The 27,996-nt window shown below is 40.9% G+C and overlaps 1 protein-coding gene and 3 long non-coding RNA genes across 4 annotated transcripts; all 4 read right to left on the bottom strand.

The window, feature by feature from the left end:
- Window positions 1-550: 550 nt before the first annotated feature.
- On the bottom strand, window positions 551-20,724 carry LOC136718520 (dynein axonemal heavy chain 11-like). The gene is made up of 16 exons (XM_066696274.1): window positions 20,622-20,724; window positions 19,991-20,039; window positions 19,243-19,307; window positions 14,982-15,144; window positions 12,771-12,892; window positions 12,300-12,470; window positions 11,402-11,530; window positions 10,909-11,069; window positions 10,410-10,536; window positions 8,921-9,129; window positions 8,627-8,699; window positions 7,575-7,738; window positions 6,537-6,735; window positions 5,025-5,252; window positions 1,328-1,512; window positions 551-1,151 (listed from the first exon to the last, which is right to left on the bottom strand). The coding sequence occupies exons 2-16, from the start codon at window positions 20,022-20,024 to the stop codon at window positions 551-553; spliced, it is 2,631 nt and encodes an 876-aa protein (XP_066552371.1). The 5' UTR covers window positions 20,025-20,039; window positions 20,622-20,724.
- A 1,108-nt stretch (window positions 20,725-21,832) lies between these two features.
- Window positions 21,833-22,607, bottom strand: LOC136718381 (uncharacterized). Its single transcript, XR_010805284.1, has 3 exons — window positions 22,452-22,607; window positions 22,086-22,282; window positions 21,833-21,981 (listed from the first exon to the last, which is right to left on the bottom strand). It is a non-coding gene; the product is annotated as an uncharacterized LOC136718381 (long non-coding RNA).
- Window positions 22,608-24,114: 1,507 nt separating this feature from the next.
- On the bottom strand, window positions 24,115-25,875 carry LOC136718363 (uncharacterized). Its single transcript, XR_010805281.1, has 5 exons — window positions 25,758-25,875; window positions 25,382-25,556; window positions 25,038-25,189; window positions 24,687-24,791; window positions 24,115-24,207 (listed from the first exon to the last, which is right to left on the bottom strand). It is a non-coding gene; the product is annotated as an uncharacterized LOC136718363 (long non-coding RNA).
- A 110-nt stretch (window positions 25,876-25,985) lies between these two features.
- Window positions 25,986-27,719, bottom strand: LOC136718414 (uncharacterized). Its single transcript, XR_010805287.1, has 4 exons — window positions 27,621-27,719; window positions 27,334-27,485; window positions 26,859-26,978; window positions 25,986-26,123 (listed from the first exon to the last, which is right to left on the bottom strand). It is a non-coding gene; the product is annotated as an uncharacterized LOC136718414 (long non-coding RNA).
- Window positions 27,720-27,996: the final 277 nt, after the last annotated feature.

The raw sequence follows: 27,996 nt of genomic DNA, 5'->3' as shown, positions 1-27,996 counted from the left end.
ATCGTTCCAGGTTGGCCATCTGTCTCTTGGCTCCTTTTGACCACGTTAGATCGGCAGTTGGAGATTTCAGGAGTGTGATTATCGATGCCATCAGGTCTTGCGTATCAACATCTGGCTGCTGCGTCGCACGCAACTCTCCTGAAAGAAAGAGGATTCAGAGGAGATCTACTTTCCACTACATTTCCATTTCAGTTTTCATTTTAAAGACTTTAATTCATGTCATTATCGCAATTCTAATACACAATCTTCGGCCGCCAGTGAAATCAAACGCTTGGTTGACCGAGACGACTGCTAACAAAGTGCGATGGGGAAACTGCAGTCCTTGAGTCACCTCAGACGTGGGTTTACACATCTACACGTGGATTTATTATCGATTACAATGCAGCACATACAGCCGAAGGTCTTCAAAAATTACATGAAATTATTCTACAGATTTTGGTATCCATTAAAACTTTTCCACACTTTCTAATGATGCTACCGTTTGGCAGAGCGACTGGATATATTTTTATTTCTGTGCATTAAGAAATTATGACCATGACAAAGTTCAACTCTAACCATATTTAATAATAACAATATGCCAGGTCAGCAACTTACCTAAGGCATTGATATCTATCTCTGCCACCAGCTTCTTCACATCGGAGACCATGGCTGTACATTTGTAGACGGAGCGGTCAAGAGCCAGCTGGTACTTCGGCAGCAGCTCACGGATTTTCCTGATCTGGCTCATGTGCCGACGGACGGCACGCACCTGCTGCTCCGCCACTGCCTTGTCCTGGCCAATCTGGAGCAGCATCTGGGTCACCCCGTGCCTGTGCTCCTCCACAACCACCTGTTCCCGTCGGCTGGCCTCCTGTAGCTCTGCCGAAGCCTTCAATGTGCCAGTGAGTTTCTCCAGAGTCTTGTTGATATCATGGTGTTGCATCATCAACTCGTCCCTCCGCCTCTCAAACAGCCTCACAAACGTCTGCGTAAACGTCTCAAACGTGCCGTTGGTCAGGTGCCCGAAGCAGCCCATTCCCCCGCCATCGCAGTCATGTTTGCAGACAGACAGGTGCATGGAGGCCAAGAGGTAAGAGATGTTCTCCTTGTCTTTCTCCCCCAGAGTCTCCAGTCGACCGACGTAGTGCAGGGCGTGCTCGACGAGACGGGGTCTGGAGTGAGAACAAAATTAATACGTATCTCGATGTGAATTCAGATCAGAAGTTCTCATCTTAAAAGGACAAAACTGAAGACAGTCCTAAAGATACACATTGCAAGGTCATTAACAGAGATGATACACATGTCACAGTTTACTACTGTACACTAAACTAATAATGGATTGGTTTACCTTGACCAGTGTGGTAGAAGATACATATTGACACGATTAGTAAAGGCCTGAAACTCCAGGCAGTTCTGAGAGAAGTGGCTCCCAGTCGTCGGACAAACGAACAGGCATCGCAGATTCTGAGTGACACGGTGCACGAAAAACTCCAGAGCGGACTCCCCAGTAGAGTTCATACCTTCATCGGGAACCTTAACGCAAAACAGAGTCAATAAATATCAGGGAGACGTATTTCTGCTTCACATGCCGCATATAAATATTTAAAAATAAAAAGCTGCAGATATTAACTATTATTTCCACAAGAGGATGCAAGTTAACATCGATTTGGATGACGTGTGAAAATATAAGATGTGGCATTTGCAGATGGGATAATATAAAAATTGGATGTGGAGATACACAAAACCGAACAGGACATTTGGGAAAGAATATAAAGAAACCGTGAATTGGAAAGTAAATCACTATAGTGTAGTGGATAGCAGATAGCACAGAGATTAGAAAGACCATTTAAGAGAAAATAAAAAGGGGCAAACAGACTGTTGTTCTTTTCCTGTCACGCTTCATTGATTTTCTGAGGTGCGCTATTAAGACTGCATTGAGATTTAGAAGCAGGACAATTCCCACTGTCAAGCTGTCATTACCTCACCGCGAACTTCGTTAATTATACTGCTTAGCTGCTCCGATGTAAACAGGTGAGTTATTGACCCAGGAACGACTAGATGTGTGATGTAAACCATTGTAAACCTATCCATGGACTCCTCGCTCATCAGACACAGCACTTTCTTCTCCTGGGGGAAGGAAAAAACATGAGAGAAAGAGGAGGGGGGTTACAAAGCGTCAAAACTGGCAGGTTTACAGTCAGGAGAGAGATAGTTTTTATGTAAAAAATCATCTTCGACGCCATATGTTGTGTTACTCCATTACTTTAACACAAGCTCTTGCGTTGTTTTGATTTCTTCCCTGTCCATTCCAGTGCATCCAGAGATCATTTATTGATGAATAGTGCCATCTGCTGGTGGATAATGCCAGGGTTTTCAAACTAGTGCTCACGTTAACACAACTACAGGAGCAGATAAAACATTAATGTAAAAGCTTTGTCTTCAGCTTCATAGCTCATTCTTAATTTAAACCCACCTGCTGAGTTTTACTTTACACTTGTGTCTTAGATATCCGACAAACCTCATCTCTCGCCCGCAAGAGTAAATATAAATGCTGAGGTATTCGCAGGAAAGAGTCGGACTGACTTGGATCAGTGTTTCTATTTCTAAGGATGTCTTACAAGAGAGTGGGAAAACAAGATGGCATCTATTCGGGATAAAGTGTGTGATAATTAAAAGCACTTTACCTTTAACAATTACATTAACTCATGTGTAGTGCATCAAACACCTTGCATAATTGTATTATACGCCGGAATGGCTTTCAAATATATCTCCCTTCTAATACGCATTCTTTTTATATTAAGAACAACAGAAGAATAATTGGAATGTCTGCTAATCTTAATGTGATTCTGGAGATGATTCGTTAAGGGTAAAGATGATTATCTTGTGGATTAAATACAATTTCTGCAGAATCCTTTGAACAGAACAACTCATTCTGCTCCATTAGATGTAATTAATAATGCCAAATTATCAAGCGACTGACACCAAGGTGAAGGTTTCGTGCTCTTGGGTATAACTGTTATGGCAGCGATTTATTGGGAGTCGAATCACAGAAATAAATGGTGATCAGTCCTCTGAGCACATCAGTCAAAGTGTGACAGAGCTGAAGCAAAATGAAATGCCCCGTGCCTCAGTCTTCCTCCTACGATTATCACGTATGTGTAACTCAAAACTATTAGCAGCCATTCGCAATAATGAGGCTTGATAATTATAAGGTTAATAAAGAAAAATCTTGACAGCTTTTATTGATATGGCATCGAATTAAATGATTAACTATCTCATTAAAATTAAGAACCTTGAAGTGCAATTAGTTGTGAAATTAAATGACCTTCACAACTGCAATGGATGTGCTGTGATGACACACTTACCTTCATTTCATCAGGCAAAAACGCGTACAGTCAGACACACAACTCTTTGTCAGACAACAGACAAGACAGCTCTTTTATTTCCACAAAAACAGGATGCCAAAAATAAGAATCAAATCAAGAAATGTCAATATTTAGCAAAACAATATGTTGCTTTTGGTCAGACGTGTAGTTCACTGCCTGAGTAGCATCAGGAGAAAGCAGTGGTGTGTTTAATAATGTTGAATAAATTGAGTAATGCGTGACTCATTCAGAATGAGCCATCTTTAGGTCACTGTGTCATGTGGGTTTGTAAATCTGTGCGTCGCCTGATAGAAGGTGCTCTTCCCACGATCCCTAGCTGGAGAATCCAGAATTTCTCTGAATCTGTATGTATGAATTTCTCTGTCTGTATTATTATTGTCCAGTTGGTATATTCCCCTCACAAATAATAACAGTCACTGAGGGCAGTCACAATAAACTGTCCCTCACCTTCCTTAGTCCTGATTGTGTCGAGAGCCCTGCATAGTTTAATTTGTCTTTCTTCTTTAGGTTTATTAATTTACTTCCTTGTATTTTTAACCTTTCACAGGGTTTAAAGCCTCCTCTGTGAGGGTTGATACTTCTTTTTATTACTTTTATGGTCAAACTGGAAAGATTTCCCGATAAAAATCCAACCGGCTCGAACCCCACCTGACGCGTCCCGTCACTCCATGAACACAATATTTAATTAAACAAAACTGTCCTTCAACCAGCCTCTGAATAAAGCATGAGATTGTTTCCGAAGTTCACGGCAGGATCCCATTTACCAACGGCACCCCGTTCACAGCGGTTTCGACAGGACGTTTTATTAAACCATAAATTACACAGATGAAAAAGCGGGGGCTGTGGATTGATGTAGTCTACATGGCTCCACAAGTTTCACAGGAAACTCACTTCCACTTCCGCGGATGTGATTTAATGTCATTGAGAACTCGTTTGACAATAAATGAGATGTGACCCAATAACGTCATCAGATTTATTGGATATCACACTCACGCGGAAAAAGTGTTTTAAGGTGAATCTCTGTGTGCATCTTAAAAGTGGCAGAATATGTTCAATATTGACAATAGAAGCACTATATAGCAACAGAAACTTTCAATACAAAATAATGTATGCTTTATTAGCTGACTGACTCACACAGTGATACTGAAATGTAATTCTCTATGCTCCCCTATGCAGCATAAGTGATTTAAATGTAATTCTCGATATTCTAATATTCTGATATTCTATTCGATCAATTTAAATTACTGAAGTACTATGAATGCAACAGAACAAACAATACTACACAAATATAGCTTCCACACACTTATCCCCATTTACCATTTTATAACACATTTGGATGTTAATTTACGTGGCTATAACACAAGAGAAAGGGGGTAAAATCAGCATAGCTAGCATGTCAAATCAAACAAAATCAATAAAACCTTTCTAAGAATCGCAAATTACAAACCTGTACTCCATCGTGAGTTAATTTTCTACAACTCTTAAATAAAATTTGGTGATAATTTACATACATTTGAGGGTAGATTAACTCTTTGCTTTGGTCAAGGCCAGCATCATGTTAAAAACTTTGGGGATGCAAACAGTCGCCGTCAAGGCAAGGCAACATAAGCTGCTTAATTTGACTTAATTTGAAACCACATTAGCATTATTTTCCAGTACCTGGATTCCGGCTTGAATGCAGCAGTCAGCCAGCTGTGACTGAACACTTCGGTCCCCGGCCGTGGCAGGCGACAGGACATGGACCACAGAGAAGCCACAGAGGTGGGCGGCCAGTCTGGCCACAGGTACAGCTATCCCAGGACACCCTTCTCCACAGAGCATAGTGTGGGCAACGTCATGGGGGGCCAGCAGGTTGCGAGTCAAGCGGCACACTAACTGAATTGTGCTCTGACACACAAAGGGGACAAAGGTGTTTGAACAACAGTTTGAAAAATGACACTCATGCAATTGCCAAAGAAAAGGCATAAATCAGCTAATAATGCTGAACATAAGATATTAAATGCAACTGTTGTACATTTTGGTTGAGGTTTCGTGACTGGTGCCAAGATCTGTTTTTGTGTGACACTGATAGGAAAGTAAGAATGCAATCTTTTCTGTTGTTGCCAAAGTCATAAAACACTTAATGAGATGGATAACTGCTTCAAAATAACAAATGTTATCTGTAACTGCACATAAAAATGATAAGTTCTTATACAATATGTGACAAAATGCCCTCAGCTACTTAACTACTGGCATCGTTTTAATCACAATCTGATATATGTGCCAGTTTATTACATAATGTGGAAACAATGTGTCTGATTAATAACATACAACGAGAAAACAAGTCATCTGTCAAACATATTTTGATAAATTCTACTTAGAAATCAGTGTTTCAAAGCTGACACTTAAATACCACTTGAGTTTAATTGAAACGATGTGTAATTCTCACTGTCAATCCCATTGAAAGGAATGTCTTACCCTGTAGAAAGAGATGGCTATCCTGGGATTAGTCTTATTATACTCTCGCACGGATTCCTCGAGCAATTTCCTAACAAGGCCTTCATCAAAGCTGTGCTGATAACCATCACCATTCCCGTCTCCAAGTGATGGCTTGGTCTGATTTACACATCTTGATTGCCATTGAGTGGGAGATGCTGCGATCAGCCCACCTTCAAGATCAATGACATTGCTTAGCAATGGCTGCACCGGGCTGAGGATTAATTCAACCTGTTATACACAAGGACATTAATTGAGAAAGAGACTAGAAGCCTTGTTAAAACTCATTTCTTTCAGTGTAAGCTTGAGCTTGTAGACCAACCAAGGAAGAACCAAATAAAAAAAATGTGTCTTGATTTGAAAAACAGGCAGTTAATCACCAATCTATACATTCAAAATGTATACAAATGACTCATTAAATATCCATCTGAAGTGTTCCTGAGAACAGGCTCCAAGACCGTGATATCTTCCAATAGTTGCTGCAGATGACCTCTCACAAATTGAAACCCCCCCGCTTGAGAGTAAAATAGCCTTTCCGAACGTTTCTAGCACTTGACGTTTTTAAGTTTATGATTTCCTTCTCAGCAATGTGGAAAAATAAAGGAACAAACAAATATTTCAATCTCTGAGCAGCAGAAGTCATCAGCAACTGAGACCCTTGGTTTTATTCAATGCTGGCCTGAGTTTGGGCATCACTACAGCCAGACGATACCCAGTGTTTACCTGTTCCTCGTCAATGAAAGCCTTCTTGACTGCTGCACCAAACTCCTGCTGGTAACGCCTGTAATCCACATTACTGGCCATACGGTGACCGAACACCCAGTCACACTCGTGCCTCCAGAGGTAGAGCAGGGCTTCAGCTGAGGAGCTCATGGTCAGAGACAAACAGAGGTTCCTGGGTATCAAAGCGAGAGTCAAGTGTTGGGATTATACATGTCAAAGACCTTATTTTTTTCTCACACAAAGAAACAGCAGGACTTATTTGTGTTTCATTATGAACTGATATATTTGACTAGTAGATGTGTGTCTCAGTATTAGAATTACATATTTACAAGCCCAGTGGAATGTCTTTTAAACCCGAGTCACAATGTGAGGTGAAGACTCTCTTTATTTCTCTCACTCATACACCTCCAGCTCACATTCATATGAGTGCCATCTGCCATACCGGGTTCAACGAGATACATCAAACTCCTCTCTCGCCATTGAGCCCTTTTGTATTTCAATACAATAATAGCCGGCACTGCACAAGGTCCTTGACTGGAGGCATTTTTCTTAAATGGCGTTCTGACAGCGGGGGCATTTCAAGGTATTTGTGAAACAACAGGTTTAAAAAAACAATACACTGCATAGTTCTCATAGAGAGCAGCTTCAAACCATTCTCCATACGAAGTCCATAAGCCTCTATTCTGTCTGATGCATTTCACAGCATTAGTATTCATGGGTTATATACGGCATAAAAAAGACAGTCAGTGGCCCATGAGTTCTTATTGTGGTCCAACTCCAGTGACACCTGCCTCCCTCTATTGACTGTCTTGTTCAAGAGCATCAGGTTAGGTATTAATCCAAAGCTATTCCACATGTATGACCTCGTTGATATTAACCCTTGACCTTTGCTTGTAACGCAGTGAAATCATGAATCGTGTCTTTACGGGAGAGGAATTGACATTTAAGGAATGGAAATGTGGAAGTGCATGACGTTTACAAGACTGAAGATGATATTAAGGCTACTTGTACCTGAATATTTTCCCCAGGTCCCGGAGGGTGAATAGGTAGTGGCTCCTCTGTGGGGTCCCCAGGAACATGGTTCTCAGCCGGTCCTGGATTTCTATAGTCACGCAGGTGACGGGTGAAAGGAGATCTCTGAGGGCAGCAGGCATTGTGGAGCTGGTGTCGCGTGTCTACCAACAAACATGAATAAAACTGAATCAATAAGACACCAGCAATTACGTCATCATTTAAATGTACTTTTAAAAATGTATGGTTTCATCTGTAGAAGCACTCGATCAGTGTACGTATGTGTAGTGCCTCAAACTGACTCAACAAAATTTAAAAAGTTCAAGGGCTGTAAACTTTCTAAAGGCACTGTATCCATATATTTACACTGATCAGCCATAACTTTATGACCACCTGCCTAATATTGTGTAGGTCCCCCTTTTGCCACCAACAGCCCTGACCCGTCGAGGCATGGACTCCACTAGACCTCTGAAGGTGTGCTGTGGTATCTGGCACCAAGACGTTAGCAGCAGATCCTTTAAGTCCTGTAAGTTGTGAGGTGGGGCCTCCATGGATCGGACTTGTAACCGGTTCAGCGCTTTTCCTTCCTTGGACCACTTTTGATAGGTACTGACCACTGCAGACCGGGAACACCCCACAAGAGCTGCAGTTTTGGAGATGCTCTGACCCAGTCTTCTAGCCATCACAATTTGGCCCTTGTCAAAGTCGCTCAAATCCTTACGCTTGCCCATTTTTCCTGCTTCTAACACGTCAACTTTGAGGACAAAATGTTCACTTGCTGCCTAATATATCCCACCCACTGACAGGTGCCATGATAACGAGATTATCAGTGTTATTCACTTCACCTGTCAGTGGTCATAATGTTATGGCTGATCGGTGTATATCTGTATTACCACTAGCACTTGGATGGATAAAATGGATAAAGCTCAACTGATGGCAGTAGGTACAGGACCTTTTAGGCTTCATAAAGTTTCTGTAGTTTCCATAATAAAACAAATTAAGGTTTTAGTAGCTGTGCAGGAGCTGGTAATTATGACAAATCAGACCTTTACCTTGAGTGCAGGAGAGGACTGAAGGAAATGGACATTCATCAGAGTACTGAATATCCTGTACTGATCATCAAAACTGAGGAAGGAAGCAGAGCAATGATCATATACATACATAATAGAGCAGCATTTTTAAATCTTGAAAAATTAGGAATTTAAAAATAGCAGGAAGTCTACACACACACAAAACTGCTGTCCAAAATGAAACACAATGAGGTGTCATAGGTGTTATACAGACGATACTCCAGACAAAGTGCAGAACTCTGGGTTAGTATGAGGGGTGCTCGCAGTTGGGCCTACCTCGGGTAAGAGCAGGGCAAGAGACTGAAGTGCCTCAGCAGGCGGGCGCTGGGTTTGGGCGCGTTGGCCGGGACATTCACGTCGACAGCGGCTAGGAAGGTAATGTTCCTCACCAACCTCCACTCCAGGGAAACTGGGTCAAAGCCACCCCCACAGTCAAGCAGCTGGCGCAGCAACTCGCACGCTGGCTGGCTGCCATGGGTGTCAACCTGAACCAGGGAGCAGCCATCACCACGATGGATTGTTACTGAACCAAGAGGGGAGGGCCGTTTCTTTCCGCTTGGGAATAATTAATGATTTACCATCAATTGAAGACATTCCAGGGAAGTCGTGTCTCACAGACTCTCAGATCCCTACGTCTTCACATCTCTGTTATAGACAGACCTGAAGTAGGGGCACCAGCTAAATCTGTACAGAAGTAGCTTGTTTTGGACTCCATTTCCTAATGAACCTCTGTGGCACTTTAACTGTCCTGCAATCAAATCTGTTGCAGAGAACCTTTCTACTGATGGATTTATTTAACTTAGCAGGCCTTCAAACAGAAAAAGTGCTAATTTTTTTAATATCTCTGGATAGAGGTTGAAAGGGTTAAAGTAATACACACAAATTTAATCCAATTGTTTGGTTCGATATGCAAAAACTCCTCCGCTCTCTGATTGACGCCTTCGTTTGTGACCTTCTACATTAATTCTAAATTTCGATGGTTTCAAATTAGTGTCTCCCGGAGGATTAAGTATATTTTAATTCCCCGCTAATAAAGGAGCCTGTGCAAGTTTTCTTCTGTTGATATTAAAGTAATAAAAAGAAACCTTCATTACTCGCTGATCTGCGGGCTTATGCTGCGAGTATTTGAGTAGTACAGACCTAATTAAAAAAAAAAAACAGCAGACCGCACTTAACCTTTCACAATATTAAATGAAAATGTTAACCTATATACTGTCATTATGTAAAGACACGAGAAGAAACATTAAAATAAAACTGCATTCAACTCCTGGCTACTTATTAATCTTTCTCATGACACTTATTAGTCCTTTATGAAGCAATAATTTAATAATTTCATATAATTCCTTTGCTTCTCCAGTCAGTTTGCTTTGGAGCACTTTGCATCACTGTAAGATGTAAATGTCATTTACAGGTGACATTTTGCAAGACATTAATGTAAAATACATCTATTACATTTTTTTAATTGTAGCTGTCAATCAGGGTTTCTACTTTACGCATCATAAAGGGAATTCAAAAAACTGTTAAAAAGTGGTACAAATTAATGCGCCGTATATCAGTTAAGAAAACCACTGAATATGAGAAAAATGTATCACTTTATTGAAAAAAAAAAAAATTACATTCACTTTTATATGTCCCTGGACTGCATGGGCATTAACTGACTCTTATTACTGAACATTGACGTATATTTGATATTCATATCTAATAAAGACTGTGCGTTGCTTTTCATCATATTAAAATAGAAAACGGTTCTTGGGGGGAAGTGTACCTGGGCCAGGTGGAGGTCATCCAGCAGACAGATCAGTCTCTTCTTCTTCACTGGGGTGAACAGCGTCCCGTGGTGCCACTCCAGTTTATGGAAGAGACTCTCCCAAAGCACCCTGGGACTGGTTGCCCTAGAACATGTTGATGACATAGATAAATATTTGAAAGCATTAACAAAGTCACAATGTAAGAAATTAAACCGGGGGGGGTCTGATGATCTTTGGCATTGGCCTGGTGCATTTCTGTAATATTAGGCTTGCACAATAAAAGGGAATTATTTCCACCAGTCAGATAAAAAAAATCAATCCCAAATGAAGGAGAATCATTAGCTTCCTACTGTAGGTCTCTGCAAAAATGCGGAGTTATGGATTTCTGCTTTTGTATTGCTGAGCAGAACTACGTTCCAATTAGAGGCATCTATCAGGAACTTGTACCCAGTGAGCAACAGCATCATCGTTATCGGAGATATGCTGAACTAAATATGAAGGGCAATCGATAGTCACCTGTTCACCTGGACCTTCAGCCTTAAAACGTCTGCCACATCCCCAGAGGAGTGGGCATGCAGGTACTCGCTCAGAACGGCGCTTTTCCCACTGCTCGCCTCTCCCACGAGCATCACGGGATGGCCGGCGTCGGACAGCAGGGTCGTCAGATACAGAAGTTGCTACGGGGCGTCAAAAAAATAATACAAAAAGAAAAGAAAAGCCATTCGATATCAAAACACAAATGTTGGGCCCTGTTTAGATAAAATGCAATTTGTTCCCTCTACGGTCTGTGTAGCACAGGCCCAGTCAGCAGGGATAACATTCAAGCCCGTGCTGAAAAGTCACAGAAATCAAAATCCTTTTCACGTAAGACGTGTCGGCCGATCAGGAGAAAAAGAAAATCAGAGCTGTGGGGGCCTCCTTGGACTGATAAGCACCACCCAAATTATTCGGGGAGCTATTCACCGATTCACCGAGTTAATAGAGTTCATTGGCGCGGCTCAACGTTTACCTCACTTTCAATAGTGTGGACAAATGCCAGAGCAGTAATTCCCCGGCCGCACGGAGCGGAGGGTGGCGGGACGTTGTCACTCCATCTGAGAAACTGCCACGTCTCATTGTCGATGTAATAGTCCCAGATCTGCATGAGAAAACAGTGTAAGCTACTGATGACCGGTTTCTATTAAATATCTGTGCCATGGATGTGCACGGTGACACAGGAAGGGATTGACACAACTGGCTGCACATTTTCCCCCATTTAATAACCATTGTACCGACGGAGATGCATTCTGTGTCACGGGAAGGTGCTGAAATGAAAAAGAGATCTGAACAGGATAGTGGTGTTATTGCTCGTGCTGTATTATCAACGGGGAGCTATAAGAATAATATTTATCAAAAAATATTATATGGGGTTGATCCCCACTGTGGATGATAAGATTTTAGGGGGAACTTTACAACCCGCAGGAAACCATATTTTCTGCTAGAGCTGTTTTTATTTGGATTGATTTTATAAGCCTCCTAAAAATGCTAATTTAAAAATCTGGATATTGTGACCTTGATTTTCTGTTCTCGGGGACATATATATTGATCTGCTAGTTAAAAAATAAAAAGCTATCATTTTACTGCATTTGAGATGTTATTATTTTAAATACATGTGTGTTTTTAAGAGGGCACCAAGCACACACACTCAACACAACCTTTGTATAAACCGTTTAACCGCGGATTGGGAACAACAGAGAGAGACGCCAGTTCAATAAAAGTCATGCCAATGTGGAACAGCTATTGGATCAATAAGGATCACAGGTTATTTGCGGTAGGCTTTAATGGATCAAAAGAACATAACTATACATAATCAAAAAAAGACCTCAAAACATGAAGGAGAAACAAATCCCCGAACAATGAAAGCATACCTGTTGTTCGTTTGGAAGGATACAGGTCGTTCTGAACCGTTCCCTCCACCACAGGCTGAACTGGGTTTTGTACTGGGATCGTAGGTTTCCCCCGAATGCCCAGATGCATGAAAAAATAAAGCACTTCTTCACATCATCAGAAGATACCTCTGAGCCGCTCGGGCCCACAGCCTGGACAGGGGAGGAGAAATATTATGGCACAGCTGCAAAGGTTCCCACTTAAAGAACAATTATTTCCAGGCAGGCAGCATTAAAACTGAATAATTTAAACTGAATATACATTAATGCTCCCTTAACAGAAAACATAATTTAATATAATTTAACGGGGGTGTCTCATGCCTACCATATTATTTGCAGTGAAAAAAAAAAAAAGCTGAGCTTGAGATGATTTTCTAGAGCAGGAAAACATGAACCTTTTGGATTTAAAATAAAAAGTAAACAAGCCGCTAACCTGAACTAAAAAACGCCTACCTTAAATAAGCGACAGAAGGTCTGCACCATGTTTTGTACAGAGCCATCAGTCATGTCCACATGAGATCCTGTGAGGTCCGGCTTTGAAGCAGAGTTCTCAGACATCCAGCTGACAACGGGCTCTGAAAATAAAAGATAGGTCCCCTCAATTTATTCTCAAGAATCGTGACATCCCTGTAACTCCCCCATATTAGCTCAGTCTCTGGGATCAGTCTCAGTCTCAGAAATTAGTCTCTGGGATCTTTCGGGGACGTTTCCCTAAAGATCAACAAGCCATCAGCAACTGGGCAAGTCTGAAGAGTCTTCTTTCATCTCAAGATCTGATCAGGTTAAAGTGTAGATACTGTAACCAGACATAATCCCACTTGTATTTCCCCCAGCAGCAGCTAAGGTAGGTCTATTGAAGACTGATTTAAGTGTCAACATTTTGTTCAGATGTATTAAACTATGAAAAACACTGTATGCGGTTCATTCAGGTTCAATTGAAGCATCTGTAGAAATGTAAGAAATTAATACCAATATTAATTTTCCATTTTCATTTTTTACTACTAAGGGCCACCTCCCCCCACCGCACACGCAACGCACAGCAGCTGAAAACTAAAACCTAAAAAGGCAGGATTGTAGTGATACACACACATACAAAGCTCCCTTTGAGGAACTCTCCAATCCTCCACAGCGCAGGCCCGATTTCCCGCATCTCCGCCGCAGAGAGAATCGCTCACACGAAATCTCTTTCAATTCCTCGTCAATGTAAGCACCCTCCCCGGGAAGGCGGCTGTCAGCTTGATCTACAGCCCCTAGCCGGCACAGTAATGTACGCCAAATTGCCTGAGTCGCTAGCAATGATGGAGTCATTGTGGAGGAAATTGGAAATCAATTCTTGTCATCACCGAACATAACTCTTTTATCAGAGCTAGAGTTCATGAGCGCAGTGCGAGTGACAGGAGCTGGGAGATGACAATCAGGCTCGGTCCCGGATGGTACTTAAGGGGGGGGTGCGGGGGGGGATTTATGAAATACAAGAAATTAATTCATTTACAAACAGATGTTGTTATTTTCTTTATTATTAAGCACTCAACACTTGGTGCCGATACTGTGATTACTGGAAGCAGGAGAGATGAATTAGTGGCAGTGAGGAAGCACAGCAGGTTGTGAAAAACACCGAGCCGACACATACACACACGAGGAGAAGAAAATCTATTTTACGCGGTTTGCGGATATTCTGCAAACACACATGTGGGTATCTCCTGAAAAACGATATCCTGGGGGGGAGAAGAGTACAGTAAAGGCAAACTCAATAGACACACAGGCCAGCAAAAAAAGCTATTGATCAGAAAAAAAAAAAAAAAAAATTATATATATATATATATATATATATATATATATATAAATTGAGCTGCCGTGTCTTAACAAGCTCTTTCAGGAAATTTGAGAACGTACGAAGATAAAAAGGTCACACATGAAAGAAGGCCGATCTCGACGGTTTGTTTGCTCGGTAGCTAATCAATCCCTGAATCTCATCCAGCTTCTTCTCCAAGACTCCCAATGACCCGGCTTCAATACGCTGACTGGGTAGTTTGTAACAGACCGCAGGAACTGGAGAGAAGATTTCCTGCTTGTTTTCAGTCCTAAATTCGCCGGCTTTTCGTTTTCACGCTTCAGAAAGAATGTCTTGAGCTAATGTTCTAAATAAATACTGAAAAGGCTGTAAAACAGGCCTTCCTGTCTCATATTCCCATGTCGAATATATTATTTACAGTTTGATAACTAGTATTTTTTCACCACACGATGATGATTAATCATAACAAGATGCACTTAAAAAGTTCTTCAGTGGTTTTATGAAATAATTGAAAAACAGAGGAGTGAAAGTTATTGCAGAACTCACTCAGGGGATTATTGTTTGGGGGTTTATTGTGTTCTTTCTCCTAGAGTCTGTTTAAATTTGTATGCAAATCATATCAAACAAAAACAGCAACCAAACAGACTGCTTTGTGAGTATAAAGTGATATTATAAAAAAAAGAACAACTGTTTTTCTTCCCCATTACTCATGATAGGGGAAAATCACTCTGGTGTGTGTGTGTGTGTGTGTGTGTGTGTGTGTCCTCACACGCTTAAGCAGGTTTAGTCCCATATTCTGCGTTACTTTGTTCAATGAAACACGGCATCTCGGTCTTGCCAGAGGGGTTGTCTAATCCAGATAAGCTTCTTACCCAAGAACTCAGCGGTGAGCTGCTGGAGGAGATGCCTGCGGGTTTCGGGGTACGCCTGCAGCCATTTGGCGAGAAGCAGCTTCCAGTTCTCTCTCCTGCCGGGAATGGCCAAGATACCCATACAGCAAATAACCGCAGGGCTGACGCTCCCCAGAGACTCGAGCTGGGGGGGGGAGAACGCATTAAAGAATGTGCAATAGTAAATTCTTTATAGCCCTGAAACCACCATATGGCTGGTCTTCTCACACCGCTTTGTAAACGTTGAACCAGAAGAAACGAGAACTAATCTTTTAATGACTCAGACGCGGAACTGAAATTCTAAGTTGGCAATGTTTTAAATTAAACTAGCATATAGCTAACCATATTAACAGTTTCTCTCTCTCTGCAATGGTCCTCTGCACAAAGACCTCAGACCAGAGGGCCCGACATATTAATAGGCATCCTCCTCATGTTTTTTTTATCACCTCTCAGACTTGAAAGTGAAGAGGAAGAAAAATCTGATTAAACATAATCCAGGATCATCTCTAAGTACTACAAAGAGAAGACAAGATCTGACGGTACCCCCACCAAGTCATGATCCAATCCACCTATAAAGCTAACATTACAGTGTGGTTACCAAAGCTTTCCCCCAAAACCTATCTTGCCAGATGTTCGTCTGCCGTTAATACATCTCTCTGCCGGCCCAAAGCACAGCACCGTGTTAAGAGTGGATGCACACAAACCAAGCTTTAAAGCCAAAATGATCGCAACAGACACAATGCAAGTACCTTATAACAATTGTGAAGCAGCAGCAAAGGCCTTTAAAATTTGAAGACCTTTAGTACATTAAAAAGAAAAGAAAAACTTGAACAGGTAAAAACAAGAAATAAATGGGAATCTAAATGTGTAAACAAAGGAAACTATTAATTAACAGAGCAACTAGAGCCGAGAAGCTGGTAAAGGTTGTCAGTAATGTCAGTAATGCATTTGAAATTCACATTTACATCTGTGTACAATGTGTAATGTTACAGGTCTTTTCTGTTCATGAGAAAAGAACTCAATAATATCATAACACAACAACACCGGCAGTAATGTTTTAATGCGGTAACCACTGAACGGGAGAGAAACTCAAAGTGACAATCCATCGCCTACAGCGGTGATTCATACAGCAAATCAAAAACGGGCGCTTCTAAAATTAAAATTAGGAAATAAATATTAACACATGCATGTATATATAATTTAAACAATAATGCTCCAGTGATATATTATCCTGCCATTCACTTTAATTATTATCTTGTTTTACAGCTCGAGAACCAAATTATATAGCCTTGGTGGCGCTTCAGAGCAGAGGATAATAAATAATAAATAAAGAAATTAAAAAATAATAATACTTTATTCTGTCCTCCGGGTATGTGTTCAGTGGCGTGTTTTCTTTACAACCAGTGTTAAATAATGATTCCTCTATAAAGTCAGGGGTATAAAAAATGCAAGCAAAGTTATTCATATAGAGAAGACTTTATTAGTTATTAAAATCTAGTCGACAATACGACTGGAAGGCAATGTTCACATGTCTCCTTGGAAAAAAAGGAAAGCTGCTTGACATGCAAGCTTTATTCTATACAATCACTTGCCCTCCTCGGCATTGCTGTTTAAATATTTAAAACCACGTGTGTATCCATTACTGAGCCGTCTCCCAGGGGTTGTGTTCAATGGCTTCTAAAGAAATCTCAGAATTTACATATGTGGGCCAATGGCTTTATTTAATTGTTTTGTTTATTTATTAACGCGTGTATTTGTTACTTTTGTGTGCTAGAATAATCACTATAAATGGTACGGAATCCATTTTTTAAACAACTTGGTCCATCTGTGTTTAGTTCGCGACACAAAAAGAGCAGTAATTATACACAAAGACTGGAAGGTCACCAAACTCCACCACTTAAAATGTTTTACAGCCTCGGAAATGAGAGGCGTGATCTCTTCCGCACAAATCATTTAACATTGTCTTTTTCTGTCAATATTCAGTGCATTTGCAGTGACTGCCGATAAGTAATTAACTGTACATCATTTACCGACTCCACAACCTATTCCAAGTACTGTAGATGCACGCCAACACGCCGGCCTTTGTGCGGGACTCTTGCCTCGCTGCCGAGCATTTCATCTGTGTGTATCTCCACATCGTTTTCATCCACAGCGAAGAAAGAAACTTCTCTCTCTTGATCTCATTTGTTTGCAACACGGGAAATTTTCCAAAGTTAAATTAACTAGAAAACTGAGTTACGGCAGACAAATCTGAGTGGTGCGCTGACATCATTTTGCCTGCTATCTGTCTGTTAGATTTAATATGTCTAAACTACATAGTCCTGTCGAGCCTCCCAGAGGAAGAAAGTTGAGTGTTCAGTCAGTTAAATCCCTCAGGCAGCTGTGTTCAATAAGAGGCAATCAACAGCAGACGAACGTCTAGAGCTGATTCCTGTCATCCTGTGAGATATGCTTTTCAGCTGGCATCCATTACGCATCAAAATCTTGCAACAAATCTTCTGAAATAGAACAAAGTGTCAGGAATGATAAAGGACTCTGCGGCAGGAAAAAAAATTGAGCTTCTTGGCTCAAAGATGCTGTCTTTTATTTTTATTTTATTTTAGGGAGAGTGGCCAAAAGCAGACGTTATCTGTCTAACAGGGGGCTGTTTAGAAACCACAACCTTGGCTGTAACACAGTTGCTCTTGAGTGGTCAAATAAGCTACAGCATTCAAACAAACTCAATATCAACAACATTAAATAAAAAAAACAATAAAAGTATGGTAACTTAAAATGTAACAGATGGCGTTTTTGTTTTGATTTGTGTTTCTTTTTCTGTCAGTTATTTATCCAATATCTGGTGGTTATATGTATAGAGATTTTTTTTTCTGAAATGATTTTGCTTATTAAAATTCTGAGTGGTTTCTCTTGCACGTTCATGTCAGAAAAAGTTCACATAGGACCCTGTGAGCCAGCTGTCCAGTCGGTGAAATAGCCTGTAGCTATATCTCCTTGAGGCCTACACTTCGCAGCAAAGCAAACCAATATGGGGAATAATTTGTAGACAGGATTTTTCCAATCTGTATCAAAAGATCCATCATGGTCCTCTAGCACAAAGCAAGGTGGGGAAATGCTTTTATTCGGTACAACACTTGTCTACCAGTTCAGGACTATACTCTGAGCTGAGGGATAGAAAAGGAATACAGTTAAACCACACAACTGAGAAGGTTAGGTGTTGCTAAAATGCAAGGTGAGTGGAATTAGGATGTTTGGGTTGGAATGCTTAACTTCAAGGAAACATAGCAGGTCTGAGCAGAGTTACGTAAAACAGAGATTCACGGTAACGCAAAGCAGACTGTCGAGTGAAAGACGTCGCCTCATCTTGAGATGCTACACGTGTAGCTCCGTTAATTACGGCATGATTTATAAACGGTGAGCTCAGCAGACCGTTGCTTGAGAGCTGTATCCTTCCAAAGCCGATTTATAACTGCAATTTATCGTCAGGAACTTCGTTAACCTGGATTTCCATTAACATTATTGTCTTATCGATTCTGGAATTACTTTTTCTGCATTCCGGTCAATGTTTTAAGTTCAAAGCTCTTAATAGCTCTGTTTTACTCAGGTCTGGTGGAGATGGTCTTTGTTAAGAGAGAATATAAGCCCACAGCTGTAGATACATCATTGGTGACAATTTCTCAGCAGCTTTTCTGGCAACACATTTGTCTGTTCACCTAACAACATGCAACATCGTTTTTTTTCCTCTTTACAGATACACATCAGTCACTCAGTTTGGTCCTAAAGCAGATGGACCTCCTTTGATCTATTATTACCTCATTATTAATTTATACATCATCTGATGGCAGAGATTTCATGGTTCAGTACTTTTTTTTTATTTTAAGATTATTAATTAACTCCAGCAACTGACATGCAAATTATTTTTCCACAGCAAAGTCACATTAACCTTGACTTTGTATTTTTCTGTAGAAAGTTTGGAGACATAGTTTTGAACACGAAATTGTTTCTTATTATGAATTCATGGCGATCTCTCAGACTTGAGCAACTTTTGAAAAGGAAGTAAATTGTTCTATATCCAGTAGTTAGTTTGTATGTTTTTCTTTTTGCTAAATATAGGTATACATGAGAACATTGTATTCAGAATGTCATACTTTCTTTTAAAACAATATGGATATTTGCATTTTTTGTTAGAACTACAGATTTTGTCATGAACAGTGTGATGATAAAAGGAATGCGTGAAATACTGTACCTCCCAAAAGAGCTTTAGAGAACTGGGCATCTTGAAAAGTTCATTGTGTGGGAGGATGAAAGAACCTGTGAAAACACATATTAAACACACCGCATATTAAAATGCTCTGTGGCCTTTGCTGGAGATAAGAACAGGATAATAAAAATTATAATCTGGTGTAACAAAATGCAAAACTTGATAAATGACTCTGTAAATAAGCTCTTTTACTCTACTGAATATTTAAACGGAGAAAAGTAAGCTGACGTACACAATTGTATTTTAAATAAAAACTAAATGTCGCTTACTTGCCCTTTTCTCGGTACTAAAACTTCCTATACATGTTTGTATACTGTGGAATACTTTCTCTACTTCTAGAACAGGCAGTGGAAGCCCTCTGTATAATTATTGGTATGTACTAACATTTAGCGTAAAAAAATTAACTATAAACACATTAAATTAATAAGGGGGGGAATGGGAATAAAATTAATTATAGTTATTAACTGCAAAATATAACATGAATATCAATTATCAGTCTACAGAAGAGCCTTCAAACTGATTATATGAAAATGAACAGTCTAGGAGCTGGTAACTGCCATTAATTAAGAGCACAGCTTTATGCAAAGCAGAACATCTGGCGTGCAATCACAGCGGCCCGGCCGGTGTTCGCGCGCTCACTCCTCCTGCAGGTGTTGGTGGCGTGGCACAAGGCACGTTCTCTGGCCACTTGAGCATTGCACGGGGAGAGGGGCAGGCAGGGAGGCCTACTCACCATTGTTGCAGAGAATCGCCTGCATGCGCTCCATCTGTTGTGCATCAATCTACAGTGAGGAAACAAAACAGCATATGTTACTGTTTGAATAAGTAAGAGAAGGAACTGCAAATGCTTTCATCTTCCCATCTTTGATGAACCAAAGACAGACTGGTGTTTTTCTGTTAACATTTACAATGCCTTGGTGGCCTATCTAGACCATCCAGACACAAAGTAATCATCTCATCTTTGCTCCAACTTCAGCCGAGCTTCCTGCCACTGTGGAAGCGGGTCACTTCCTGGTTATGGTGTCCTTATGGTGGCCAGTGACTGCCGTCCAGTTTTGAATGGGTTACACATGTGGTTTGAATGGGATTCTTAACTGGTCAGGCACTCATTGGATCTCTGAGAGCAGTTTGTCAGATTTTTCACAAATTTATTTGAATGACTGTACAGTTTCACAGTTTGGATGCATTTAACCTACTGCATAAACATTTCCGCTTATTTAATGTTCATGACACAAAGCAGTCAGTGGAGATCACTTTAAATAATTCTTGTGCAGTATCAGCTTTGCAATATTTCTTCACGGCGGGGCAATAGTTTAGGTGCGTCCCTTGCAGATGGACAGTTGTAACCCATTCAGCAAACTTACCTCTCCATCTAGGTGAACGGCCTTCACACTGTCGGCCACGTCCTCTGAATCAAACCGGTGCTGCAACCAGTGGGACCTGAGCAGCTTTGGAACCAGACCATTCAAACACCTGATAAAGACACACTTCTAGATGAACGTTTGACACATTGTGTCCGTAAACATTCACAGCTTGTGCTTTTAAGTTTGTTCTCACTTTAAAGAACAAGCAGACATTACATTTATAAATTCGTGCAGATATTAAAAACAAATAAGGACAAAATAAAGGTAAGGAATTCAGGTTTCCCGATGCAATAGTGGAACGTTTTTCTCTTAAACTACTGTAAGAAATGTTGTAGTCGGCACACAAGAAAACAGCTTCAAATGATACTGTCAGTACCCTTGCTTGATTTACACCACTCTTTTTTTGCTGATCACTCGAGGGGAAAGATCTCATTGCACGTGAACACATGTAAATATGATTGTTCTGTGGACTAAAGGAGTGCAAATTCCCCCGTAGATCGTGTTACAAGAATTAAAATGAACCAGATTTCTGTGCCGCAAGTTTATGCTACAGTGCCTGCGTCAGAAATCGTCTCCCACTGCATACTGCAGTCATTGCTTTCCTTTGCTGTTTTCTCACTGAACTTTAATAGCGGATTGGCTAGTCAGAATCCAGTCATCTAAATGAGTGGATCATTCTGAAAGAAACACGGTTTTAATTGAAGTTTGGCTCTTTCTGAATAGGTGTCTGGTAACAGGCCCTGAGCACACCAAGGAAATGAAAATCAGTCTGTTTGAATGAGATCCACTAAAATGCAACACAGGCAGAGCGTTGATAGCATGTGATGAAGCATATGTTTGATTAAGCTTATGTGGAAATCTGGCATCTGCTGTACTGTCCCCAGGGATTTCAAGTCAACATCCTTCAGTGTGTGTGATTTTGAAGACACTTTATGACAGAGAGTAGCATCTGGATCGACACTTCATTGGTTCTGATGGATCAGCAGATAAAAATTAGATCCTGTTTTGAAGCAGAAATAAAAAGGCTAAAGTCCACCAATCAACAGTCTGCCAAAGTGCTTTATGATCTAAAAGTCTCACAATAAGCAGATTACTCAATAAGTGTTGCTTAATCAACAATTCATAAAAGAAAACCATGATTGAACATCAGAATTTTAAATAGAAAATGTTGTTTGAAAAAAAACAAAAAACAATGGGCTCACCCTGTTTCTGTGTCCACACAGCCTAGCAGCTGGTGTGACTCCAGAGCCCGAGTGAATAAAGTGTCTAGGTGTACACGAGACCCCATCTCCCTGAGAGCCTGAAGGTATGTCTGAAGAGATAGAGTCTTTCCACATCCTGCCGGCCCAACTATGGCAATCTAAACAGAGAAAGAGTTTCGGTTAAGAGAATAGGTTGGGCTGGGTCAAAACTGGACAATACCAAGTGTCTTCAGGGTGGGGCGGTCTCACAGGTGTAACTCACAGTCTGGTAACTGGACACCAGATGAGTCAGCTGATGAACTCCGGAGGCAAAGTCTTCATCCGCACTCAGATCCAGGCGTTTGATGGCCCCTGCGATCGCCTCCTTCTCCTCAGATAGAGCTTCCTTCACACTGTTGAGCTGCAGGTCCACTCCGGGCTCCTCCAAACTACTGAGTGACAGAGATTCTTCACACACCACTGAAAAATACAAATTAATATATGAATCAATTAGGAGCCGAGTCTTTGGTCATGGTTTTCTTCTACAGGTTAAGTTGGCACTACTCCACTGCTGGGGATATGATATTAATAACCATGGATTCAGGCAGGCTGGTAGACTGGTACATTTCACAACCAAAATAAAGTTTACCTTGACTCTCCCTGGAAACAGGAGTCACCGGTGGCACCTCACTTTGCCAAAGGGTTTTCATCAGTGAAGACATCTGGGTCAGCCTGGCACCGGTGAGACAGGGCAACAGGCAGCGATGCACTGCCATGACTAGAGCTCGGTCTTCGTGCCATCTCACTCCGCCCCCTGAAAGAGACGTGCGTACCGACCCAATCAAAACTTCAGCCTGAACACCAGCTGCAAAAGACCAGCCAGGACCTTCACTCCACTGGGTAGGAGGAAGATGCCTGTGAAGATGAAGAAGCTGCCCTCAAGTGTCAGGTTTGTAAATTGATGATTGGAGTGGAGATTTTGAATAAACCCAGGGCAATTTCAGAAGTGGATCCTTAATTAGTTTTTTCTACCTCGCCGAAACACAGACTGTTTGGAAAACGAGACACCGGAGCACGAGAGAAACTACGCAATACACTTTGCAATGTAAACCTGCATGCGAGCAAATTCGTGACGAACGCTAATTAAAACAGTGTGGGGCCAGCAGCCTCACCACGCTTCCTCCAAAGAGAAAGACTCAGACAGCAAATTTAATCTTACCTTTGGCTGCGGAGATGTTAAAAGATGTTTTTCATTTACACCAAAAGGTTGAAGCCGTCTAATTTAAAATGCTGCTCGTAAAACACCCAGACACCCGTCTTGATCACTCCGAAATTGGGACAATTTGGAAATGTCAGGCTCTCGTTAGCAATTCAAATGACCTAAGTGGTAATTATGCCCTTTTCATGTCTCCAGCATGTTCCACTGCATCAAAGCTGACACCAGTGCCCACCGCTTTAATATCAGGCCGTGGAAATAAATGTTTGAAACAATATGAAAATGTAGTGGTAAGAGATTAATAACGGCTCTCTGTAGAGGACAGACAGCTTTTTTTTCCTTTCCCAGGCAAGTCTATAATTTATAAAAACGCTCGTGTGATTGCAGCGCTGCTTGAGGGAGAGCTGAATTATATTATCACTCTCAGGCCCATAATCAATTCTGTCAGTAATAGACGTGGCATGTGGAAGGAGAAAGAAGAGGAGATTGTTATAAAGCCCTTTGGAATAATATTTGAAGGTTTTATCTGTCTTCCCCCCGATCGGCCCTGTTGAATTATTCCTGAAGCAACAGCTCTTAGACGGTACTTGTGAAACTGGTGCTAAATTACGCAGATTTAACACAGATAAGGTTTTTACCTCCTTCTGTTAAAGACTATTTAACATAATATTTCTATTACAAAATACTACTTCTTCCTTAGGATCCCCCCAAAAAACAGCTAGATAGCTAGGTGATCTCATTTTCATGGTTTAAAAACTCTTATTTTTAAATATAAAATGTATTTCATGCATACGTTTAAGCTTGTGGCTCAGGTGGATTTTAAATATTTAGTGGATTCTACTTTTAAGCAATGAATTTTGTATCTCCAGCAATAAAATAAATACAATTCAGTAAATCTATGTAATATAATGGGTAACTGACAACTGAAAGCCTTCTTAGACATCTTTACATTTGTGGTGGTAGATCTACTAAGGTCTTCTACGATCTTTGAGCCCAGGACCCTCGCTCTAACCTCCTGGATCCTCACAGGACCACAGTTCTCCCAGAAGTTTGTGTCGGCGTGTTCTTCCCTCATACCAGTCCCTCTTACCCGTCTCGTTTCCTGTGTCGTTATGAAGTGTGCGCAACAGGCAGCCAGCTGTAGAAATCAGACGCCTCACGCCAGACAGCATCCATGGAAAGCCATTTGCTGTAAAAACCATAGAGAGAACCAGAGTAACAGGGATTTCATTACAATCACCTCACTATCATCATATGTAGGGTGAAATCCCCCAGGATGAGGAAAGACAAGATGGATGAATATATATGTGATCTGGATCATGGAACAGAATTTATTCTGCTATAGAAGGCAGAAACAATTATAAAAATATGTGAATATAACTTGTATATGATAGGCAATCATAAACTAGAGAGACTAAAAATGAAGACCGATTCCCTTCACACAATAACTTAACTATAATTATCAACCAATGACTGAAAACATCAAGTCAATCTCAGTTGCTAAGTAACGTTAAGTAAGCATTAACATTAATACAATTGTCCAGGGGTGGTTTATGCAAAATTAAAATCATAACAAATTATATATTTTACCATTAACTTGATATTATGAAAGGATGCAATTAGTTACGATTTCCAGGGACACCTAGTTAAGGCTCAGCAGGTGCTCACCATTCCCACAATGCACTGCAGGTGTTGCGGTCGTCATCGAGATTGCAGGACAAATCTCTAACAGTGCCAGGAGTTTCCTTGCCTGCAGTTTGGCGTCTGAAAATCCTGCACATCCCCAAAGAAATTGATACCAGAAACAACATTTTTGTAAAATATTCAAGAAAAACAAAGAATGTGTGCTTGACAATCAAATGATTTCAGAGATTTCAGAAAACTCCCCATTTGGAAGGAAATCAGATATGATATCATAGCAGTCCTAAAAAGTTACATATTTTTCATATCCAACAGCAATTATTTTATTTCATTTTATTAATAAATGATAAAGGCAAGGGCCTGGTAAGGTTACTTTACCTGCCATTTTGAGGAGAGTTTCTGCCATGAACTCCGTGTTTGTCTGGGTGACACTGACAATGCGAAAGTCCCTGAGGAGACTGTCCGGTATGGTGGCGGCTGGGGAGACGTATCTCGGTAAAAAGGCTTCTCCTCTCAGTTCCACAGGACAGCTGCCACAGAAGGAATAAAAACATCACTCTTATTCATTTGATTTATCCGGATAACAACTTCAGAGCAGCATCATGTAACTCGTGCCAATAGAAAAAACTATGCAGTCCAAACTCCGCAAATAGAAACAACTAGGGTGAATGAGTATTATTCTTGCAGATATCCATCCACCTGGGAAATGTACTAATATGTACCTCAACGAAGTGGCAAAGTACCCCCCTGATGGATTCAGGTGGACGTGTTGAGACTGAATGAGGACCGTGCCGTTGCGGGCAGCCATCGCCTCACAGATCTGCCGCAGACAGTGCGCAGCCTCATTCAGAACCGGTGGGCTCATCCGGTCAATCCCAGCAAAGCAGGCCCAGCATCCTGGACCAAAACACAGGGCAGCAGAGTCAGGACAGACAGGACTATTTGTATATAGGACAAGCCATATATATGTATACATTATGCAGGGTCAGAAAGGAGAGAATAAATATAGCATTACGAGATTAATTTCGCTGCAATACTGCTGCTATTGTAGGAGACAAACTTGACACAAATGACAGATATTCGCATCTGAACCCTTACCAGATGACGCTACCCCCTTGCAAACATCTGAAAGAGTTTTGTGATCCAGGGTTTCTGAGCAGCAGATGAAATACAGGGCTCTTCCCAGGCACAGAGACAATTCCTTAATAAGCGTCTTTTTGCCAACTCCCTGTACCACCAAAGAGAATTAAATTAACTTTATTCAAACACAAATATTACCTTCCACCCCCCCAGAGCCACCCCGCTCTCAGGTGTTCCTACCTCGGATCCAATGCAGAGCCCACCGGTCCCCCGGGCCACAGCCGCACACAGGTGGAACAGGGTCCGCTCCGTCTGGGGGGTGATGACACTGCGCCATGCTGAGCCGTGGTACTCAAAGCCATAGCTGAACTCATGCTGCCTGACCTGAAACAACCCCCAGAACCAGGATTGAACAACAACCCATACATGCATTAAACAAAACGTTAAATATATGAATCTCATGTACTAGAGTTAGTAACTAGGTTTAGTCAGAGTGAAAATGCATAATGTTGACTAGACTTGTGTTTTGTGTTTTGTTTTTCATTTTTATATATATATATATATATATATATATATACATATATACATACATACATACATACACACACACACACACACACACACACAGTACTGGTCAAATGTTTTAGAACACCTCAGTTTTTCCAGTTTTTATTGAAATGTACACAGTTTAATGTCTCAATGTACTAGCATAGAACAAATAAACAATTGGAGATAAAGAAATCATGGAATCGTTTTGTTTAACAAGATTTAACCCCTTAAGCTGACAAACCCCTCTCGTACCCTTAAAAGGGCATCAAATCCGTGTGCTCCATGAAATCTGAGACTCTCAGCTTTGTAATGATGTGAAGCGTTCTCTGATGTGAAAAATTAGTTTTTTATTCCCCCCCGCATTTACGCCCCCCACCCCCCAAAATAGGGGGCTGGGGGGATATTTGGTCTGAGTAGGAATACAAAATCTCACACACACACCCTTAGAGACCTCATAATGTCAAGATTGAAAACTCTGTACTAATAATCCATCGCTTGCACAGTAGCAGAGCAACCGACTCGGGGTTTCAGGAGTAAAGAAAAGTGTGAGCAGAAGTCATGCAAATATACCTTGACAATGACATCCATGCTGCTCTCATCGTAGCAGTACAAAAACAAAGCGTTTGGTGCCTTTAAATCAACACCGTTGCCATTCTTTAATTGGTCCATTAGTCTTCGGAGGATGTCGCACTACAAAAGGAAAAGAGTTGGGAAACACACCTGCGTTAAGCGCTGAACGCATATCGGGTTCAAAAAGGGGAAACTCAGCATCAGGGCAGCTTTAACTTTTATTTCATTTTTACATGTCTGGGATCATTAATTGTTTCAGAGATCCTCAAAGCTATTGCGCTGATTAGTCTAATCCATCAATTGAAGCCTAATATTAAGTTCGCTTCAATTAATTATATCCACCTCAAGGAAAAATCTAGGCCGCAAACAAGTGTATTAATTATGATACTCAACCATCACTTAGAATAAGAATATACCGATATATAGAGAGAGTCGGTATAAGCAGACCAAAAACATTCAAACTGTGGCAAAGCACCTGGTACAATAACAGCAGGATGTGATTGCTCAGTTTTTCAGTGTCGCCTGGTTCTGCAGATCTCCTCGGTGCTGCTGATGAGCTTTGAGAAGCCAAATCATCACAGCTGGCCGCGCTGTGATCACTGCTGTGAGGACGGGGTGATTTCAGATCTGAGACAAAGACATTCATCAGAAAACTCTGCTAATTCAACAGCAATAACACAAGTCACATAAATTGATGTTGTTTGATATGTTGAATTGTGATATGTTTACATGCTTTTTGTCAATATATTTTTAAAAACATACCATCAGGTAAAATGTGTTTGTCCCCCAGCCCTCCTGTCTGGCTGTCCTTTAACATTTTGGCTGCCCTCTCAACTGCTTCCATCAAAGTGTTGAGACAATCCTTTAACAACAGTATCATTCAAAAGCTTAGAAAAATAACACACATGCAAGGCACATTAATCGGTTTGTCTGTTTTGTCTGGATATATCTATACCACTGCTGACATCACCATATCAGTTTATACGATTTTGGAAGAACAGAAGTAAAAAAACATTCAACAGTAATTCCCACCAAATACTACTGTTACAGCCAGCGACTGACGGGAACATGTAGTTTTAACGGCAACTTCACAATCGTAAAAACTAATTGACACTAACAATATAATTATTAGCTATTA

Source organism: Amia ocellicauda, chromosome 22, assembly GCF_036373705.1.
Source record: "Amia ocellicauda isolate fAmiCal2 chromosome 22, fAmiCal2.hap1, whole genome shotgun sequence".
Classification (NCBI taxonomy): domain Eukaryota; kingdom Metazoa; phylum Chordata; class Actinopteri; order Amiiformes; family Amiidae; genus Amia; species Amia ocellicauda.
This window is presented reverse-complemented; position numbering and strand designations above follow the sequence as displayed.